This window comes from Chiloscyllium plagiosum, unplaced genomic scaffold, assembly GCF_037043375.1.
Source record: "Chiloscyllium plagiosum isolate Xiang-an unplaced genomic scaffold, Cpla_swu_hap1 HiC_scaffold_26, whole genome shotgun sequence".
NCBI classification, from domain to species: domain Eukaryota; kingdom Metazoa; phylum Chordata; class Chondrichthyes; order Orectolobiformes; family Hemiscylliidae; genus Chiloscyllium; species Chiloscyllium plagiosum.
The window spans coordinates 235,814-258,705 of record NW_028270164.1 but is presented as its reverse complement, the minus strand read 5'-3'; the positions used below and the strand labels follow the sequence as shown (position 1 = coordinate 258,705).

The following is a 22,892-nucleotide window of genomic DNA, read 5'->3' as shown; positions in this document are numbered from 1 at the left end:
GGGACTAAGCAGGGAGATTTGCTAGGGCGGCTTGGGGTTTGGGTGGGGGGGGGGGGGGTTGATTTAAACTAGTAAGGTGGGTGGGGAGAGGGATTCAAGGAGATAATGAGGAAAGCGATCAATCTGAGACTAGTACAATTAGGAAAAGCTGAAAATGTGTTGCTGGAACAGCGCAGCAGGTCAGGCAGCATCCAGGGAACAGGAGAATCGACGTTTCGGGCATAAGCCCTTCTTCAGGATTCCTGTTCCAGCAACACATTTTCAGCTCTGATCTCCAGCATCTGCAGACCTCACTTTCTCCACAATTAGGAAAAGAGCAAGTCAAACATTCAGGGCAGGCAGGAACAAAGCAGAGAACAAGGTGGGGCTCATAAATTAAACTGCATTTATTTCAATGCAAGAGACCTAACAGGGAAGACAGATGAACTCAGGACATGGTTAGGCAGGGGATATCATTGCAATTAGAGACATGACTCAGGGATGGACAGGATTAGCAGCTTAATGTTCCAGGATACAAATGCTATAGGGGGATAGTAAGGGGGGGCAAGAGAGGAGAGGGTGTGGCGTTTTTGATATGGAATAACACTAAGGCTGCACTTAGGGAGGATATACCTGGGAATACGTCCAAGGAAGTAATTTGGGTGGAACTGTGAAATAGGAAAGGGATGATCACCTTATTGTAATTGTACCATAGATTCTCCCAATAGTCAGAGGGAAATTGAGAAACAAACTTGTAAGAAGATCTCAGCTATCTGTAAGAATAATAGGATAGTTATGGTAGGGGATTTTAACTTTCCAAACACAGACTGGGACTGCCACAGTGTTAAGGATTTAGATGGTGAGGAATTTGTTAACTGTGTTCAAGAAAACTTTCTGATTCAGTATGTAGATGTACCTATTAGAGAAGATGCAAAACTTGACCTACTCTTGGGAAATATGGCAGGGCAAGTGACGGAGGTGTCAGTGGGGGAGCATGTTAGGGCCAGCAACCACAATTCTATTAGTTTTAAAGTAGTGATGGAAAAGGATAGACTGGATCTAAAAGTTAAAGTTCTAAATTGGAGGAAAGCCAAAAGTTGATTGGGGATGGATGCTCGCATGTAAAGGGAAGACTGGAAAAGGGAAGCCTTCAAAAGTGAGATAACAAGAGTCCAGAGACAATATGTTCCTGTTAGGTTGAAAGGCAGGTAGATGTAGGGAATGCTTGATGACTAGAGAAATTGAGATTTTGGTTAAGAAAAAGTTGGAAGCTTATGTCAGATATAGACAGCAGAGATACAGTGAATCCTTAGAACTGTATAATAGCAATAGGAGTATACTTAAGAGGGAAATCAGGAGGGCAAAATGGGGACATGAGATAGCTTTGGCAAAAAGACAAAGGGATTTTATAAATACATTAAGGACAATAGGGTAACCAGGGAGAGAGTAGGACCCCTTAAAAGATCAGCTAGGCAACCTATGTGTGGAACCGCAGGAGATGGGGAGATACTAAATGAGTATTCTGCATTAGTGTTTACTGTGGAGAAGGACATGGAAGATACAGAATTTGGGAAAATAGATGGTGACATCTTGAGAAAGATCTATATTACTGAGGTGGTGGTACTGGTCTTAAAGTGCATAAAGGTGGATAAATCCCGAGGATCTGATCAGGTGTACCCAAGAACTCTGTGGGAAGTGATTGTTGGGCCCCTTGCTGAGATATTTCTATCACTGATAGTCACAGGTAAAGTGCCAGAAGACTGGAGGTTGGCTTACACGATGCCACTATTTAAGAAAGTTGGTGAGCTCATCGGTGATAGGCAAGTTGTTCAAAGGGATCCTAAGGGACAGGTTTACATGGTAAGATTTACATTCTTCACGGTAGACTGGACTGTCTCGCAAGGTTACAGCACACAGAACATAGGGAGAATGAGAACTGTCTCGAAGGCAGAGGGTTATGGTAGAGGCCTATGACCAGCGGTGCACCGCAAGAATTGATGTGCCCCAAGCATCAGTGCTGGGTCCATTGCTTTTCATCATTTATATAAATTATTTGCATGTGAACATAGGAGGTATAGTTATTAAGTTTGAAGATGACATCAAGATTGGTGGTTTAGTGAACAGCGAAGAAGGTTACCTCAGAGTACAATGGGGTTTTGATCAGATGGGCCAATTGGCTGAGGAGTGGCAGATGGAGGTTAGTTTAGGTAAATGTGAGGTTCTGTGTTTTGAAAGGGCAAGAATTGTACACTTAATGGTAAGGTCTTCGGGACTGTTGCTGAACAAAGAGCCCTTGGAGTGCAGGTTCATAGTTCCTTCGATGTAGAGTTGCAGCTAGATAGGATAGTAAAGAAGGCGTTTGGTATTCTTTCTTTTATTGGTCAGAGCATTGAGAATCGGAGGTGGGAAGTCATGTTGCAGTTGTACAAGACATTGGTTGGGCCACTATTGGGATATTGTGTGCAATTCTGGTCTCCCTCCTATAGGAGGGGTGTTGGAAAACTTGAAAGGATTCAGAAAAGATTTAGGAGGATGTTGCCAAGGTTGGAGGACTTGAGCTATAGGGAGATGTGGAATAGGCTGGCTCTATAAGGGGTGACCTTATAGAAGTTTATAAAATCATGGGGGCATGAATACAGTGAATAGACAGGGTCTTGAGGTGAGGGAGTCCAGAACTAGACAGCACAGGTTTATGGTGAGGGGGGGGGAAGATTTAAAAGGGACCAAAGGAGCAACTTTTTTATGCAAAGGGCGATGCATGTATGGAATGAGCCGGCAGAAGAAGTGGTAGAGGCTGGTACAATCACAACATATAAAAAGCATCTGGATGGGTGTACGAATAGGAAGGGCTTGAAGAGATATGCGCCAAGTGCTGGCAAATCGGACTAGATTAGTTTAGGATATCTGTTCGGCATGGACAAGTTGAACTGAAGGGTCTGTTTCTGTGCATCTCTCTGACTATAATAGGACCATGTGTATTCTATCCACATACAATAATGTTTACAAATTTTTCACTTAAAAAATATTTCAATTGTACATCAAGGAAGTTTGCATCTTTTGAAATCTCGTGTGTTACGCAAAAACATCCAGCCCTTGTCATCCTTCTTGGAAGGTCAAACAGAAAGCACTTCAGATTACATGTATGCTTACTTACCAAGCTCTCTGCCGTCAGTTCAGGGAGTTCATGTACAACACAGTATGGGAAATCCAGAACCGAAATACTGCAGAGATTTGGAAATGAATGAAGAAATTAATAAATTCGTGAGTTTGAAATCTAATTTTAATGAATCCCCATAACATTGTTTTTTTTCCTGGGAGTATGCTGTTTGCCATTTTTCAGTGGCAATATTTTGAACTGAAGTAGAAGATCATGAGTTCCAGGGCCCACTGCTGAGATTCAGAATATAATCAAGACTGATATTTTAGTGCAAATGGAATAGCACTGCACTGCTGTACAATAATGTGTGATAGAGAAGTGAGCTTGCCTCCTTCCTTCATCCTAGGTAGTTGAGATGAAGGGATTTTGAAAGCATTTTCAAAAAGGGTACAGATAATTGAAGTGCATTGTGTAGATGGCATACAATTCAACCATTCGCACTAGTGGCAGTACAAACTCACACATCAAGTGGTCGATGAGATATTGGAAAGACTGTCTCTATTTATCTGTATTTTTTTATTGTGGAGTGAAACAGAAAAATAACTGTTTTAAAAACCAAGGACTACTGAGGGATTTCTGCCTGTTTGAAAACAAGCAATCTGACACTCATTATAACTGCCATTTACACAGTGCCAGTTCAAGCAAGGTATAAGGTGTCGACGAGCTGTAGCCACAGTGTGTACAAATGGTGATTCAGCCAACAACAAAAAGCTGATTGGTCACTAAATCACAGACCAATAATTGATTACAAAAGTTTTTTTTGCCTGCTAACAAATATGAAATTGGCTCTCAGGTAGCTGAACAGCTTGGAGCTGAATGGGTTAGTGAGAAGTTATCAGATTCTGTGTAACTTCAAGAACTGTTTCTATGGTAAAATCGTTCTTCTTAGCCTGGAGAAAACAGTATACTTTTACTTTTGCAATGGCTGTAAGCAGTAATTTTAATCAGTAAGTCAGAAACCTTTATAAGTGTGAACCAGTCACTCTGTGCCTTCACTTGTTTGCAGGAGGCAAAGTAGAAGGTAGTTTAAGAGGCAGATGTCTAATCAGCACAAGGTTTATAATAAAACTGTGAACAGGGATCACTGAACTGCTTTCCCAGTTTGTCCCCCTGCCCCATAAAATATACTTTTTTTTTCCATTTGTCTGTTTCCAATTGTGTGCTATTGGTGGGGATGAGGGGAGTTTGGAGTTTATAAGGGAATTAGACTTCTATCCACTTGACTTATGTGCAGACTGATCATAGTTGCTTGCCTGTAGCTAGAGTTCATTTATTTATAATAAACAGTAAACCTTATTAAGTACAGACACCTGGTCTGTGCTTTCTGACAACCTGGGTCTGACAGTCCCATTTTAAATGGGGGAGTTCTATGCACTTATAAAATTCTTTTACCTTTATGCCAATTCCAAGAATAGAAGATTTCCAGCATGTTACCCCAGTCAAGCATAACAATGGACAACTTTGATCAGACAGTATTGCAATGTCTTCATCCTGGCAGCTCTAACTTGTGCTTTATGGATGGTGGTAAGTCTTTGGGGAGGTAGGAAGTGTATTGCTCACCATAAGAAATAGGAACGGCAGTAGAATAATCAGCCTCATGAGTTTGCTCTACTGTCCAATAGATCATGGCTGAATTGACATGCTTCACACCCACTTTCTTGCATTTTGCCTTAATTCTAAACTTTATATTTCCTTATTTCTCTAATTTATTCCCAGGATTTTGTAGTTTTGTACCTAAGATGGTGCAAAGGTCTGTAATGTTGGAATTTTTATTTCTTTATTTTTCTATTTTTTTCCTGTACATAGGTACCTTTGTAACAAGATAGCACTATAAGTGGCGACTTGTAGACTTCTCACTGCACTCATGTGAATACATGTGACAATAAAGCCAATTATTATTCCCTAGCGATCAAGAATCTATCTCAACCATAAATATAGACAAGGACTCCATCAACTCTCTGATGGCAAGGAGTTCCAAAGACTTTCAACTGTCTCAGAGAAGAAATTTCTCCTCATCTCAGTCTTAAATTGGCAGCCCTTATTCTGAGAGTCTCCCTTAAGGGGAAACATCTCCTCACGATTTATCCTGTCAAGCCCCTTAATAATCTTTTATCCTATTCCGATCATCTCTCATTCTTCTAAATTCCAATGAGTAGAGCTCCAACCTACTTAGCCTTTGCTCATAAGACAACAGCTCCCTATCATGGATCATCCTAGTGAACCTTCTATGAACTGCCTCCAATAAAATGATATGTGCTAGTGATATTACCACTGGACTTATTTAGAGGAGCTGGTGTTGGACTGGGGTGGACAAAGTTAAAAATCACACAACACCAGGTTATAGCCCAACAGGTTTATTTGGAAGCACCAACTTTCAAAGTGCTGTTCCTTTATTAGGCGGTTGTGAAGCTGTACCACTGGACTGTTTATCAAGAGATCTGGGGACCCAGGTTCAAATCTGGTCATGGCAGATGTGGATTTTGCACAGAATTAAAACACTAGAATTAAGAGTCTACTAACGGCTATAAATCCATTGTTGAATGTTGGAAAAACCCATCTGGTTCACTAATGTCCTTTTCGGAAGGAAACTGCCATCCTTACCTGGTCTGGCTTACGTGTGACTCCAGATCCACAGCAACATGGTTAACTCTTCACTGCCCTCTGGGCAATTAGGGATGGGCAATAAATGCTGACCTGCACAATATCACCCACAGCCCATGAACTGATTAAAAAAGGGATTAAAACTACTCATCAGTAATCCAGATATGATCTCAGCACCTTGCATAGTTGCTGTAAGACTTCCCTATTTTTACATTACAACGCCCTTGAAATAAGGGCCAACATTCTGTTAACCTTTCTGATTATCTGCTGCTTCTACATTTTAGCTTTGTTTCATGTGCAAGTACTATTTTTTTTTATATAGATATTATTAGAAATTTAACATTTTTACAAGTTTACAAAAATAAACAAAACTCTCAGATATAAACATTGATATACAATTAGCTCAAATATACAATAGCCAAAATTTAACAGAAAAAAACACAACAACAGAAAAGAACAGAAAAGAACCGAAAAAAAGAAAAAGAAAAAAAAATAAACAAAACTCAACTATCTACTAATCTAACCTACAACTAACTAGAGTGTATATTTAAGTCTCTTACATGCTCGGGATGTGTTAGCATCAGATATAATAAAACCCGTATTCGTGCGGGATTCCTCCCCCGAGGGGCCCCGGACCAGCCAGGTTTGTAATCTCAATTAAATAAAAGCCCTTGTTAGGATAGCCGAAATATCTGTATTTATGTAATTCAAAAAGGGCTGCCATATTTTATAAAATAATTCGGTCTTTCGGTGCACCATATTTGTAAGAAAGTCAAGGGGAATACATTCCATAATTAGTCTGTGCCAATTTGAAAGTCCAGGGGGGCCCTCAGCCGCCCAGTTCACCAAAATATTTTTCCTTGCACAGAAAGAAAGAATAGAAAATAGTCTCTTCCCGTACGTGTCCAGGGAGGGAAAGTTCGAAAAGCCCAAGAGGAGAGATACAGGGTCCACTTTAATTTCCGTTCCTAAAATCTCTGTCAGGGTACTTGCTACTTTAGTCCAATATCTACGGGTCTTATGACAGGTCCATAGGCAATGTACAAGAGTGCCCACCTCCAATTTGCATTTAGGACACATTGGAGATGCTCCTGCCTTAAATTTTGCCAATCGAACCGGTGCTATATGGGCCCTATGAAGTATCTTCAGCTGGATAGCCTGGGTTCTGTTACAAATAGTAATTCTTCTAGCATTTTCCCAAATATCATTCCACGTTTCTGTGGAGATTTCTAGTCCCAGATCCTGATCCCATGTTTTAAGCAGATTATCCATATCTCCCGATACTTCATCATGTAGTAAATGATAAATAGTACTGACGGAAGATACCCCCACTGGTCGTAGGACACTACATTCTCTATCGGATTTATAAAGACTATCTAATAACGTAGTCTTCTTCTGTATATAATCTCGAATTTGGAAGTATCGAAAGAGGTCTCCATTGGGTAATCCGAATTTCTGACGCAGCTGTTCGAAAGACATCAGGACCCCGTCTTTAAATAGATCCCCTAGACAGGAGATACCCCTGGATCTCTAGAGTTTAAAAGTGGCATCTGTTAACCCCGGTTGGAATCCCCATGCTCCCACTATCGGTGCATAGGGGGATGTTTTATGTGAATTGCCCTCATTTTGCCGCATTATATTCCAAGCCTTGATTGTATTTAGTATTATAGGGTTTTTACAGTGATCTGTAATGATTTTCCTCTTGTCTGAGAATAAAAGGTTAATAAGTGGGTATTTTACTTGAGAAGCCTCGATGTCCAACCAGATTGATTGTGGATCAGACAAGACCCAATCAGCTATGTAACTTAATAGGGAACTTAACTGATATTTCCTAAAGTCTGGGAAGTCCAATCCACCCCTTGCCTGTAGAAGCTGTAGCTTCTTCAGCTTAATGAGGGGCCGCCTATGATTCCAGATAAAGGAACCCAGCCAGCCATATAATTTACATAAAGCCGTCCTCGACAGCATCACCGGAAGCATTCTCATAGGATATAGGAGACGGGGCAGGACATTCATTTTGATTAGTGCTATTCTACCCAACCAGGAAATTGGTAGGTCTCCCCATCGCTGGAGGTCCTGCTTTATCCTTTCCAATAAATACACAAAATTAGCCTTATACAACTGACCAAATACTGGAGTAATAAAAATGCCTAAATATAAGAAGCTCTCCAGGGACCAGCGAAAGGGAAAAAGGGATCCGTCCGCTAAGCGGGGTATCATAGCAAGGCCACACATTGGCATAGCCTCCGATTTTGAAAAATTAATTTTATAGCCTGAGAATGCGCTAAATGTATTAATGACTTGGATTAAGCGAGGTATGGACATCAAAGGGTTACTGAGGAATAGAAGAACATCGTCTGCATAAAGGGTAATTTTATGTTTACCTGTACCAATCCTTGGGGCCACTATATTAGGATCAGCTCGTATAGCTTCTGCTAGTGGTTCAATTATTAGCGTGAATAACAATGGCGAGAGGGGACATCCCTGACGGCAGCCCCTACCCACACTGAAGCTATCTGAACCTAATCCATTGGTAAGCACCACTGCTTTGGGATCACTATACAATGTTGAGACTCATTTGGTAAACACCTGTCCAACGCCAAACCTCTCCAATGTGTAAAACAAATATGACCATTCGACCCTATCAAATGCCTTTTCCGCGTCTAATGAGACCACTACTCCTGGTATCTTTCCCTGATGACAAGCTTGAATCATATTCAAAGCCCTTCTAACATTATTGGATGATCTACGGCCCTTAATAAACCCCGTCTGATCCTCCTTTATAATATGTGGTAGTATCCTTTCTAGTCTCAGTGCTAACGTTTTAGAGAGGATTTTAAAATCTACATTTAGCAAGGATATTGGTCTGTATGATGTACAATCTTCTGGGTCCTTTCCTTTTTTAAGGATAAGAGAGATATTTGCCTCTTTCAGCGAAGGCGGGAGACAGCCCTGACTATATGCATAGTTGTACATGTCCATAAGTGGACCAGCCAGTATTTCTGTAAATTCTTTATAGAATTCAGCTTGAAAACCATCTGGGCCCGGTGCCTTACCATTTTGAAGTTGCCTAATTGCATCAACTATTTCTTGGGGTGTAAGAGGAGCATTTAGGACCGATACTTGTTCCGGAGTTAGGCCTGGAAAAGTCAAATTTTTAAAAAATGACTGCATCCTCTTCGTCCTATCTTCACAATCCTTGATTTATATAACTCAGAATAAAATTCTCTAACGATCGCATTAATCTTTTTGTGATCATGAGTCAAAATACCCGTACTTTTCTTGATAGACGTAATAGTCTGAGGGGCCTTTTTTTTTCTTTGCAAGAAATGCTCAGTATCTACCCGGTTTGTCGCCATATTCATATAACCTTTGCTTTGTAAATAATATTTCCCTCTTAGCCGTTTGAGTAAGCGTAGTGTTTAGAGCTGTCCTAAGAGCTGTAATCCTTTGCAATTTAATAATAGAAGGTCTATCAGTGTATGCTGTTTCAGCCGCTTTTAAGCGGGCTTCAAGCAGACGCTGTTGTTCTCCCTTTAATTTCTTCTGGGTCGCTGAGTGGGAGATGATCAAACCTCGCGCGTAAACTTTGAATGGTCTCCCACATCATTGACGGGTTGCTAGCTGTACCTGAATTAATTTCTAAAAAAGTTTTAAATTCTTGAGAGAAGTACTTTACAAATTTACTATCTTTCATTAGGAAGGGGTCCATACGCCAATGCCGAGGGGATGTCCCATTGTTCCTCGCCTTAGTTTCCATATATACAGCAGCGTGGTCAGAAATTGCTATACTACCTATTTTACAGGATGATATGGAATTTAAAAAAATCGAGGGGGCAAAAAACATATCAATTCTGGTATGACATTTATGTGGATTAGAGTAGAAAGAAAAATCTCTACCCTGTGGATGAAGACATCTCGATACATCTACTAATCCTAATTCTTTGTTCAGATCCATCAATTGTCTAGATCTGGGAGATACTCCTGCAGTACTCTTGGGAATCCTATCTATTTCCGGATCCATAATACAATTAAAGTCTCCCCCTATAATTATATGACGGGCATCAAAAGCCATCAATTTTGAAAAGGCTTCCGTTATAAATTTAAAGGGGTGTGCCGGGGGGCAGTACAAATTTAAAATCCCATATTCCTCTCCAGTTATGAGGGCTTTAATCAAGATATATCGTCCAGATTCGTCTTTTATCTGCTTTAGGATTTTGAAAGGGAAATTCTTCCGAACAAGAATAACAACTCCCCTGCTTTTTGAGCTAAAAGAAGAAAAAAAGGCCTGATCAAATCCGCCCTGTCGTAATTTCAAGTGTTCTTTATCTGACAGGTGTGTCTCCTGTAGGAGAGCTATATCAACTCTTTCCTTCTTAAGATTTGATAATATTTTCTTCCTTTTGACTGGTGAATTACTCCCCTTGACATTCCAGGTGCACCACTTAACCGACTGATCAACCATAATCCTCTGGGCCAATCCGAGACCCCTCGGGAGGGGGAACCCTATCCCGAGCTTAGAACATGTACAAAAATCGAGGTCGTCAATATGATTTTCCAAGGTCCGGACTCGCTGCTCAAGAGTCCGGACCTGATCGTACAAGTACTATTAACTCCCTTTGTATTAAATCTTTCAGCTGTTTTTCTCGATTTAAATAACATTGTTCTGCCATCTCAGATGAATAATTTTGCATTTTACCACTTTACACTCCATTTGCCAACATTTTGCCCACTTACCTAACCTATCAATTATCTCTTTGTAAACTGTTTTCAGTCCTCTCACAACCTGCCTTCCCATCTATTTTTGTGTTGTCTGCAAATTTGGCTACAGTACATTCATTTTCTTCCTCCAAGTCATTAATATATACGATAAATAATTGTGGTCCCAGGACTGAACCCTGTGGAACCCCACTGGTCACAGGTCGCAAGTCTGAAAAAGAATCCTATTAGCCAATTCTCTATCCATCCTAATATACAACCTCCAACACCATCGGCTTTTATCTTATGATATAACCTTTTGTGTGGTACCTTGTCAACAGCCAGAAGGACAACACATCTACTGGTCCCGCTCTGTCCACTCTGGTTGAGACTTCCTTGAAAAACTCTAAGAAATTCGTCAGGCATGAGTTCACTTTCATGAAGCATTGCTGATATGGATTGCTTTTCCAAATGTGCAGATATTATTTTCTTAATAATAGATTCTAATAGATTTTCCAACCAGAGATGTTAGGCCAATTTCTGATATTTACCTATTTTTTGCTTCCATCTGTTTTTGACTAGCGATGTCACACTGACAGTTTTCTAGAATCCAACAATTTTCAGAAAATAATCTTCAATGAATCCACTAACTAAGCCATCAGGGCCAATGGACACATTTGCCTTTAGCCCCATAAGTTGTCTAACACAACTTCTCCAGCAATAATTACAGTACTTAATTCCTCCCCCATTATCCTTACAATTAATGGGCTGTTTTAAAGATGGATGCAAAATATCTGTTTAACTCTGCTGCCATGTCCTTGTTCCCCAAAATGACCTCCCCAGATTTATTTTATAAGGGGCTCTTCCTTTTTATACATTTAAAGAAGCTATTCTTGTCAATTTTCATGTTCCTTGGTAACTTGCTCTCATAGTTCATTTTCTCTCTCTTCATTTAACTTTTTAGTCCTCCTTGGTTGAATTCAGAATTTATCCCAATCTTCGAAGCTATCACTGACTTTGGTCTCATATGCTTTTTCTTTCAACTTCATAGGTTCCTTAACTTCCTTGGTTAGCCATAGTTGATTTCTCTCTCAGAATCTTTCCTCAATGCTGGGATGTATTTTTGCTGAGAGTCTTGAATATTTGCTGATACTTGTCCACTAATGTTACAAAGTGAACGTTGACCTCCTCTCTAAGAACTAAAACAGTATCACCCAAAAAGGAGTGCCTTGCCCATTGATCTATAAAAAGGAGTATGAGAAAGGCTGTAATCCATTTTATCAGCAACTCCTAGTATTTAGGAGAAATAAATTTGTGATGCTCACTTTACAATCCACAAGTAACAATTTGTATGTAATGCTAAGTGAACAAATTAACCATTAATTGACTGAACAATTTCCCTTTAACTGCTAACTATTTCTGATTGACGCAAAATTCTAATGGTATACTGTTCCAATAAATGTAAGTCCCACTTATATTACAAAACAATAGAATTTAGTCTCAAAATTACAGCCAGGTTACACGTCTTCCAGAATATTCTGCATCTTCTCTGCTGATCCTTCTGCCAGGAATGATTTCTCTTTAGATTCTTCTGTCAAGAAGCTTCTTTGTAGATTCTTCTGTCAGACATTTAGATGGCGTGTTACGTTACCATGGTAAATAGACGGTGCTTTCTCCAAGAGCTGAGAGCTGTTATCTCTTAGCAGATGGCAATTAGTTCTGGAGATCTGTCCAACTGCCCCCTTCTTTTATACCCATGATGACCTATCAATTTCTTACAATAGATTGGTCTTTTGTCAAAACTATCAGATTTAAATTTAATAAGCTTTTGGTAGCTAAGGGCCTGATTCAAACTGATTGGCTAAATTCAAAAAATGCTGCTTGGCCTGCTAACTGTATGGCCTTTGATACAAATGTTTCAATTTGAGTGCTCTCTGTGCATCTGCAAAACCCCAAGCTGCTCACAGAACATTCATTTTTAAATGTCTAAGCACAGAAAATAAAACATTTTTAAATGGACCACACAATGTTTTCACCATTTTACAACTTTACAATCACCAGCTTTGCAACACTATCATTCTGCTAATTTATCCATCCAGTTCACATTGGATAACACAACCCTCATTTTACTGTAATTCCCTTCATTGAAGTTAAACATAGCTGTTTCTGGTCCAATTTTCTCACTTCCAAATTGAATATTAAATGCTATCTTGTTATGATCATTACATCCTACAGGGATCAACAACATATAAATACCCTTAATAATTGCTCTATTCTTCAAAGTTTGGGAGAAGATTTGTAGCTCGGGTGCTCGTTGTTGTGGTTCTGTTCGCCGAGCTGGGAATTTGTCTTGCAAAAGTTTTGTCCCCTGTCTAGGTGACATCCTCAGTGCTTGGAAGCCTCCTGTGAAGCGCTTCTGAGATGTTTCCTCCGGCATTTATAGTGGCCTACCTCTGCCGCTTCCGGTTGTCAGTTCCAGCTGTCCGCTGTAGTGGCCGGTATATTGGGTCCAGGTCGATGAGTTTGTTGATAGAGTCTGTGGATGAGTGCCATGCCTCTAGGAATTCCCTGGCTTTTCTCTGTTTGGCTTGCCCTATAATGGTAGTGTTGTCCCAGTCGAATGACAAGCAACATAGAGAATAGTGTCTATTCCTGACTATACTATCCCAATAACAACTATATTTCTCTTTTTTATCTTCCTATACCTTGGTACCATGGTCAGCTTGCTATCCTCCCTATAGCTGTCATCCACACAGGGAGCATGAATTTCAAACTGGTTAAAACAAGCCATGGCTGAGATCTTTTCATTACCACCTCCTGGTTCTGTCTACCTGCTTTACTCATTGTTACGTCCTCCTGTTTTGGACCATTGACTGAATTTGAGATAGTTTACCTAATGAGTGAGTGCTCCTGAAACACAGCATCCAGCTAACTGTCCCCCTCCTTGATGTGCCGCAGGGTTCAAAACTCAGACTTCAGCTCAGCAAATGTGAGCCAGAGCTTCTCAAACAACACTTGCTGGAAATATGGTCACTCTGAACTAAAAATGTATCCATCTGCTCCCATCATGCAGGCACAACACATCACCCTAAATGCATTTTAATTTAATTTTCTTAGCTCTTAATGTATTTGTTTTAAAACTTTCTTGCTGGAGTAGCCTCAGAAGTGCCCTTGTAACCAGTTTTAAAGCAAATCATGCTATTTAATGACATGTCAGTAATGATCTCCAGGATATTTATGGTGGAAGATTTGATGATAGTAATACTACTGAATGTTAGATTCTCTGTTTGAGCTGTTGTAAAGATAGTTTCTTTCGATTTTTCTGTATTTTAGATTGTGTACTTAAATAGGAAAAGGACTGTTTCTGACACCAACGAGTATAGAAAGGATAACAGCACTATGGAAAAACAACTTAGCTGACACTCGCACTAAGTGGTGTTTGCACTGCTCTTTGGTCAAGTGGTCAACCATGACTTTGCGTATGTATTAAGGGAAATGAAAAAAACTCTACAAAGGCCAGTATGACACTGACCCAGCTAGCTCAGAGCCGGCTCAGACAGTGAACAGAACCCTGTTTATGTGTCAGCCTGGACTCCTTGATTGGATTAGGTTAACAGCCATAATCACAGAACTCATTCTATAACATTCACCTGCTGACTTCGGTTCCAATCATTGCTTCCCTCCCCAAGTCCTGGGACGTAGGCTCATTCCTTTTTGGACCAGGATCTGTTCCTCAAAATCTGCCTTGGGTACTGGCAGCATGGAACAGACCATAGCCTGCCCCTTGTGCTGGAGCATCTCGGCCAAAATTTATCGCCACCTTCAGTATGAAAGCTGCGACATCTGCCATGCCTGTTTCATTCTCAGAGGTGTCCCCGATGCTAGAAAGATAGAAAGAACCCACTGTTCTGAGGGATGTTCTGAGGGTCCAGCTATGTTTTGTTCCTGTTTTATTTGAGATTGCAAGTATCATGTGGTCCATGAGCTTGTTTAGGACCCCAACTCCAAGCCAAACTTTGTAAGTCATGGGACCTGACCTTACATCAACCATGCCTCTTGTCCATACAAAACCATTTTGACAGTAAACTTCATTCCCTGAAGTAAAGTGCCTCTCTCACTTAGAGGTGTTTTGTGTCCAGTATTGGTGTTCCTTTTATTCCCCCCCCCCCCACCCCCGCCTCCCACACACACCAAAATCCGGGACGATGCAGTTTAACCTGGTGTGGGGTCTTCGCTCCGTTAGCAACTCTGCTGGAGCTATTCCTGTAAATGCTTGAGGGGTAGTCCTATAATCGAACAGAAACTGGGCCAGTTTGGTATTGAGTGAAGCTGTAGACTTTATTTTAGCCCTACCTTCAAAGTTTGGACTGCTCGTTGGGCTTGCTGGTTAGGCAACATCCAAGAAGCAGGAAAATCGACATTTCGAGCAGGAGCTCTTCATTAGGAATGGTGATGAGGAATCGGGGATTCCTAATGAAGGGCTCCTGCCTGAAATGTTGATTTTCCTGCCTATTGGTCACTGCCTGACCTGCTGTGTTTTTCCAGCACCATGCTAATCTTGACTCTAATCTGCAGTATGTCCAGTCCTCATTTTCGCCTGCTTTTGGGCTTGACTACTGGACGATGGATGGCATGGATCTGTCCTTAAATACCAAATGTCCTTTGACTTTAGGAAATACTTAAATCCCCTGTTGGTAAATGATGGCCATTTGTCTGAGACCAGCACGTCCAGGAGTGTGTATATTTCAAAAGATGCTTGCTACTTTTCAATCACTGCCTGTGTTTGATGAATGAACTCTATGCATGTCCAACTACTTTGAATGGGTGTCCACAATTACTAAAAACAGAGAGCCCATGAATGGACCGCGTAGTCAATATGAACCGAGTCCAGGTTTATCTGGGCATTCCCACAAATGTTGGGGAGCTGCTGGCAGTAATTTTTGTTCTTGCTAGCATGCCAAGAACAGGGCCACCAACACAGCTATGTTGGTATCCAATCCTGGTTACCAATCTTCCTTTTGGAAACCCCTGGGTGACCCTGGTGAAGTTCAGTCAGTGTCTGGTGGCGACCTTTGCTTGGGAAAATCACTCTTGCTCCCAATAATAATATACTGTCCTCTATGGTGATCTGGTCTCACTGGGTCCAGAAAGGTTTCAATTCAGATTGGATGATGGCCCTTTGATTTCCCCCATCAACACCAACTGTTTTAGTTTTGCCATGATGGGATATTTTTGTGTCCACAGTCTGGCATTGTCAGCAGTGACTGGAAAGGTGTTTAAAACCAAAACTGATTCTTCTTGTGGTGACATCACCAGTGGTATACCTGCCAGTAGGAAGCGGCTCAAAGCCTCTGAATTTTCCACTTGACCTACCAGACAATATTCCAATTTGTAATTATACACACTTAGAATGAGAGTCCACTACTGAATTGGACCTGATGCTAAGGGCGGCATGGCTCTGTCCTCTTTAAGTAGCCCAGCAGGGGTTTACATCCATAAAGATATTGGTGTAACTTCCTCACAACAAAGATGACCCCAAAACCTTCCTTCTCTAACTGGGCGTATCTTCATCTGGTATCAGCCAAAGTCCAGGAAAGTATATGCTTTTGGGCATTCTTTTCCACTTGGCCAACAATAAGTCAACACTACCCTACAATATGTGGAGGCATTGCATGTCAGTACCACATTTCATTTGGGATCGTAATGTGCCAACACTTTAGATGACAATAGCTGCTTCTTCACTTCCCTAAAGGCTAGCATGCGGGGACATAGCTGTAAATTGAAGGATGATGGATACAAGACAAATGTCAGAGGTAGTTTCTTTACCCAGAGAGTAGTAGCAGGCAGAGCATTCCATGCCCCAACAGAAGCAGACTCACCAACTTTAATGGCATTCAAATGGTCTTTGGATAAATATGTGGATGAAAATGGAATAGCATAGGTTAGATAGGCTTCAGATTGGTTTCACAGGTCGGCATAACATCGATGGCCGAAGGACCTGTACTGAGCTGTAATGTTCAATGTTCTATCTTACCAGCGAGACCATTTCCAAGACAGACCTCTTTTCAGTAGATGTAAGAGTGCCAGGATGAAGGCCAGGTTATATATGAATGTTTGGGCGGCACGGTGGCACAGTGGTTAGCACTGCTGCCTCACAGTGCCAGAGACCTGGGTTCGAGTCCCACCTCAGCTACCGGTCTGTGTGGAGTTTGCACGTTCTCCCTGTGTTTGGGTGGCTTTCCTCCCACAGTCCAAAGATGTGCAGGTTAGTTGAATTGGCCACGCTAAATAGCCCGTAGTGTCAAGTGAAGGGGTAAATGCAGGGGAATGGGTCTGGGTGGGTTGCTCTTCAGAGGGTCGATGTGGACTTGTTGGGCCAAAGGGCCTGTTTCCATACTGTAAGTAATCTAATATCTAACATCATAACTCACCAGTTGAGGAGGAGGAGAGTCGACATTTCGAGCATAAGGAATATTCCTGATGAAGAGCTTTTGCTCAAAATGTCGACTCTCCTGCTCCTTGGATGCTGCCTGACCAATTGTGCTTTTCCAGCGCCACACTTTTTGACTCAGACCTCCAGCATCTGCAGTCCTCACTTACTCCTATAATAGTTCACCAACTCAAGGAAAGACTCAAAATCTGATACAGACATAGGATCCGGGACACTTTGATTGCCCTCACTTTACCTTCCAATGGGAAACCAGGTCGAGTCGATTCTGTAATCAAGTAAGTCACTTGGGGTGCCTGGAACACATGATTTCATCCTAAGGCATAAAAATGTTTAAGCACTAAGCCCAAGCTCTCAAAATGCTCTTTATTGGTCTTCTCAGTTATTAGCATGTCATTCAGATAAGTGGTGATCTGGGGTAGACCTTGTAAAATTTTTTCCATCATCCCCTGGAAAATGGCTGCTGATACCCCAAATAACAGTCTGTTTTAATTATAGCATACTTCTCAGAATCCTCATCTGATTGCAATTTCAGGTACGTTTGGTCACGTCGATGTGAAGGCACCCACCCTGCCAGTCTTCTATGTGAGGGATTGGGTATTAATCCAATTGCGAAAAATGGTTGCCATTTGTTTAAAATGCTCACAGAGGCGAACCAATAGGGTTAATCAGTGCCCATTCCACAAACTGGACTGGTTTGATGATTCTTTGCTTTCCAGTCTTCTGACATCTGCTTCTACTTTTGCCCATAAAGTAAATGGCACTGGGCATGCCTTGCAGACTCATAGAATTGCTTCTTGATCAACATGTAAGCTGGCCTTAGCTCTTCTGATAGTGCCTAGACCTTTCTGAAAAATTTCCAGGTATTTAATTAGGACTTCTTACAGGCAGCCATTTTCTCATCAAAAAATATTAAGCCAATCAAGTTGAATCTTTCTCAACCAATTTCACCCCATCAAGCTTGGGACCAAACTGGATTCAAAGTTGTATTCTTAATTTGCAGCACCTCCCTGGTATAGGTTCTCAGCCTGGCCAAAGTTGAATGCAAACTTAAGGGTTGGAATCCGCAGTGAATCTTGGTAAAGACTGGTTCAGCAATCACTGATACAGCCGCCCCAGCATCGACCTCTGTTAGAACTGGGTGACATTTAACCAGACTTTTATTTTGATTAGTTCTGATGTGGATGTTGCTAAGGAATTTAACTGTTCCAAGCCAACTGTAGATGGACTTCCCAGACTGTGTATTCTCCTATATAATGGCCTGAATTCTCTTATTCAATTCAGGCCTAGTGGGTCTCTTTTGATGTCTTGAGTCTGTATACCAGCAGCAACTACAATGGCTTGTCAGCCCAGATCCTGAAGAAAATTTGGTGTTTCGCTATGGGGCTGACCTGGAGTCCCTCTGTTTAAGATATTTCTTGACTGAGGCTCTGCAATTATCTTTTATCTGGTGGTGTTCCCCAAGTACAGATGACCTGACCTGACACTTGCATCGATTTACCCTCTAACTCATAAGCTCCACTTGCCACATTTTCTAATGTCAAAGCCAATTGCAGTACCTGTTTGAAGTCCAGCTGGGCTTCAGCCTGTGGGTACTTGTGCAGGGTAACATCATTAATCCCACATACCAAATGGTCTCTCAGCATCTCACTTAAGGCTAAACTAAAATCACATGTCTCTATCAGTCATCTTAAACTTGTCAAAAATCCCTGTATAGATTCTCCTGGTTCTCGAACTGCCAAGTAAAACCAATAGCTTTTTAGAATTAGAGGCAGCTTGGGGTCGTAATATTCCTTAGCTAAATGCATCAACTATTAAATGGTTTCAGCATCTGGGGCCTCAGGAAAAGTTAGGTTTCTAATAGTCAAAAACGTTGCAGGTCCACAAGCTGTCAGGAACATTATTCATTACTTTTCATCTGCCCCAGAAAAAATAATACATTTTTTCCACGTACTGACCCAGTCTTCAATGGAAGGATTGAACGAGTCAAGCTTCCCAAATAGCAACATGATGCCAGAAACGCTTGCCCCAAGTCAAAGATGACTGTTGCGAACAAATCTCTTCAGAGTCACGTTTTTCTCTCATTGCCACCGAAATAACTCCAGGAAGGACGTTATCCCGTCACCAAGTCATCCTTTATTTACACGTGCGTAGTACATATCACTGACCCAGCTAGCTCAAAGTGGTTCCTAGAATGAACAGAATCCCTGACACTCCTGTTTAGCCAGTACTCCCTGATTGGACCAGGTTAACAGTCCCAATCAGACAACTCATTCTATAACCCGCACCTGGCCAACCTCATTCAAATCACTACAGGAAATATGGCTAGCACTACAGGAAATTGGGCGGCACGGTGGCACAGTGGTTAGCACTGCTACCTCACAGTGCCGGAGACCCGGGTTCAATTCCCGCCTCAGGCGACTGACTGTGTGGAGTTTGCACGTTCTCCCCATGTCTATGTGGGTTTCCTCCGGGTGCTCCGGTTTCCTCCCACAGTCCAAAAACTGTGCAGGTCAGGTGAATTGGCCATGCTAAATTGCCCGTAGTGTTAGGTAAGGGGTAAATGTAGGGGTATGGGTGGGTTGCGCTTCGGCGGGTCGGTGTGGACTTGTTGGGCCGAAGGGCCTGTTTCCACACTGTAATGTAATGTAATCTAATCAAATCAATATGTAGCTACTCTGTCTGGAGAATGATGATTGGGTTCAATGACAAAGGTCTTCTGCCTGCCAACAGAAATGTGACAGATTCCCAGGTAGCTAAACATGAATGTTAGGTCAGAGGCCATCAGACATCTTTTCTCTGCAGTAAAAGTACATTTCAAGCCTGAAGTCAGCCAGCTTATTTCCCTTTATAGTTGCTGTAAGCTGGTGCTTTTAACTAATAAGTCAGACACTACAACCCTGAGCCAGTTGCTATGTACTTCTTACAAGCAAGAAGGAAAACTAAGGAGCAGCAAGTGGGGGGACGGGGGAGGTTTATAAGTGAGTTCGAATTTGGAAATTGGGAAATTATGCATATTTAATAAAAAACATAACTTTGTCCAAATTCCAGGAATAAACAACAGGGCTTGATTTCTAATACGCTAGTCCAGTGAGACATAACAAGGTCATCTTTTGGCAATTGTGCAGGATGAATGTTCCTACCCACTTGTCAACCTATTTGATGTTGTCCAGGCCTTGCTGAATGTATACAAGGGCTCCTTCAGGATCAGAGAAACTACTTAAATTAAACATCATCTCATTCCTTTTGCTACCTCATATAACATCAAGAATTATATTATGATTTTGTCATGAAATCTCTCTAGAGACTATCTCATTTGTGCTTTGCTGACCACAACTTAATTCAAAGTCAAGGGATGATTTAATTCATTACAACTTTATCATTCTACACTTGTGTTATGATAAAAATATTTTTCTTAAAATAAAACCCAATTCAAGCAATCAACACTGAAAAAGTGGTATGCATTTTCCAATCTGCTGAATCTGAACATTTCAAAGTAGGATGCCATGGTTAGCAAATCCAGATCCAGTTACAAAAGGTAGAAGACATTTTATTGAAAATTCATATTTGGAAGCTTTGACAGAATAGCATGGATAGGATAGCGGGGCCTTAAAATCAAATTTATAATTACGGTAACTTCGCATATCCAAAAATCCTACAGGCACATACTTGAGATTTGAGATTCTTCAAAATAAATGATCAATTCACAGCCTACATGCACACAATTTCACAAAATGCACATGCTGGATTGCTGCTCAGGTACCAGATAATGGAATCCCCACAGATTAGCGAGTGGTCTTTTTAACTGTGTTATTTATAGTAAGGGTGGCAAAGAAATATCAGGGATGTCTGTAGATTTTATTCAGAGAAAGTGTAGCTAACAGTAGTTTGATAAAAATGAGTAAGAATATATTACATTAATTTTTCTTCTCAGGTTTGATTCCACTGTTGAAACTTTATTGCTGGAACAGCACAGCAGGTCAGGCAGCATCCAGGGAACAGGAGATTCGACGTTTCGGGCACAGGCCCTTCTTCAGGAATTAGATTAGATTCCACTGTACTAACAATATAATTAATGTTTTCTATATGGCAATTTTCATGTTAGGATTGTTCCATTATATTAAATTATTCTTTTGTGCAAAGTATTTTAGCTTAGTTTGGCACTTCTATCTTGAGTGCTAACATAATTATTTCCAACTGGGATTAATGAATAAAATTTGATAGCCTCCCCTCCCTATCCTAAGGATGACAGAGAGGGTGGCGGTGTCATGATAATGCCACTAGACTAATAATTCAAAGGCCTAAGCTAATGGTTGGGGACTATGGGCTCAAATCCCACAATACAGCTAGAGAAGTTTATAACTCAATTAATAAATGTGGAAATTAAAGCTGTTCTCTGTGATAACTGATGTTGTGAACTATCATTGACTGCTGTAAATACGCATCTGGTTTACCAGTGACTTTTAGGGATGGAAATTTGTCATCCTTACCTGGTCTGGCCTGCATGTGACTTTAGAACCATAGCAACGTGGTTGACTCTCAGCTGCCTGCTGAAATGCCCTAATAAGCCAGTGAATTCAACAGCAATTGACAATAAATTTGGCTTTGCAAGTGATACCAAAATATCCATGAATAAAGGAGAAAATAAATAAAATGCAGAGTCCCAAATTACACTTTGGCAATGAGTAGTTCAAATGGATTATGTTTATGTGCTGATAATCCCACTGCTTCAGCCAGGAAAGCATTGGTTCTTAACATTTAAAATTTGTTTTCAAAAACAAAAAAAGAGATATTTATGGTAAAAGGAAGTTCAGTGCATTCACATACCAGTTACACGTTCTCACTCATTAATTCTACACAAATTGCCAACCTTAACCCAATGGTCAAGGAACCTGTGGATGTGGTGTACTTGGATTTCCAAAAGGCATTTGATAAAGTGCCATAACAGAAGTTATGAAACAAAATATGAGTTAATGGTGTAAGGGATAGCATATTAGAATGAATAGATGTATAGGTAGCTAACAGAAAACAGCCACTTGGGGTAAATGGTTCCCTCTCCGGTCAGCAAACTTTAGCCAGATGGTGTTACAGGGATCAGTGCTGGGGCCTTAACTATTAGCAATTTATGTCAATGACTTGGATGTGAGAATCAAATGTAAAGTATCTAAATTTGCTGATGATACCAAGCCAGGAAAGAAAGCAAGCTGTCAGGAGGAGATAAGAGACTGCAAAGGGATGTGGATAGATTGAGTGAATGGGTAAAAATTTGGAAAATGAAGCTTCATACAACTACTTTGGCAGGAAGATTAGAAGACTACGCTATTTAAATGAACACAGACTGCAGAATTTAGAGGTGCAGACAGATCTGAATGCCATGGTATCGTAAAAGTTAGTTTGAAGGTAAAACATTTGATTATGAAGGCAAATGGAATAGGTGAAGGAACGGGTATTGTTGAGGAAGTGGGGAGGCTGCAGAAGAACTTGGACAGATTGGGAGAGTGGGCAAAAAAGTGTCAGATGGATAACAAGGCGTGAAATTGAGAGGTTATGCACTTTGGTAGGAAGATTAGAGGATAGACTATCTATCTTCTAAATGGGGCAAGCTTCCAACTTGGGAGTTCTACTTCAGGAGTGTCTCAAGATTGCAGGTTCAATTGCAATTTAGGAAGGCAAATGCAACACTAGCATTCATTTCAAGAGGGCTAAAATACAAGTGCAGAAATGTACAACTAAAGCTAGGATCAGTGATAGTGACCACAGAATTAAAGAATTAAGACTCTGGTCAGACTGCATTTGGAATAGTGAGAGCAATTTTGGGCCTTGTATCTAATGAAGGGTGTGCTGGTGTTGGAGGGGGTCCACAGAAGGTTTATAAGAACAATCTCAGATGAAGGACTTGTCATTTAAGGACCAGGTGAGGACTCTAGGTCTAGACATGATGGAGTTTTAAAGGTTGGGGTGATGGTGGTGGTGGAGGGGTGGGAAATCAGACTGAAAATTGCAAACGTT

General features: G+C 41.0%; 1 protein-coding gene across 1 annotated transcript in view; it reads right to left on the bottom strand.

Annotated features, from left to right (window-relative positions):
• The window catches only part of strip1 (striatin interacting protein 1), a 215,805-nt gene that overhangs the window by 29,684 nt on the left and 163,229 nt on the right, over window positions 1–22,892 (bottom strand). Inside the window, exon 18 of the mRNA XM_087973399.1 lies at window positions 3,134–3,200. Within this exon, the coding sequence (XP_087829525.1) occupies window positions 3,134–3,200 (67 nt within the window). The remainder of the gene's footprint in view (window positions 1–3,133; window positions 3,201–22,892) is intronic.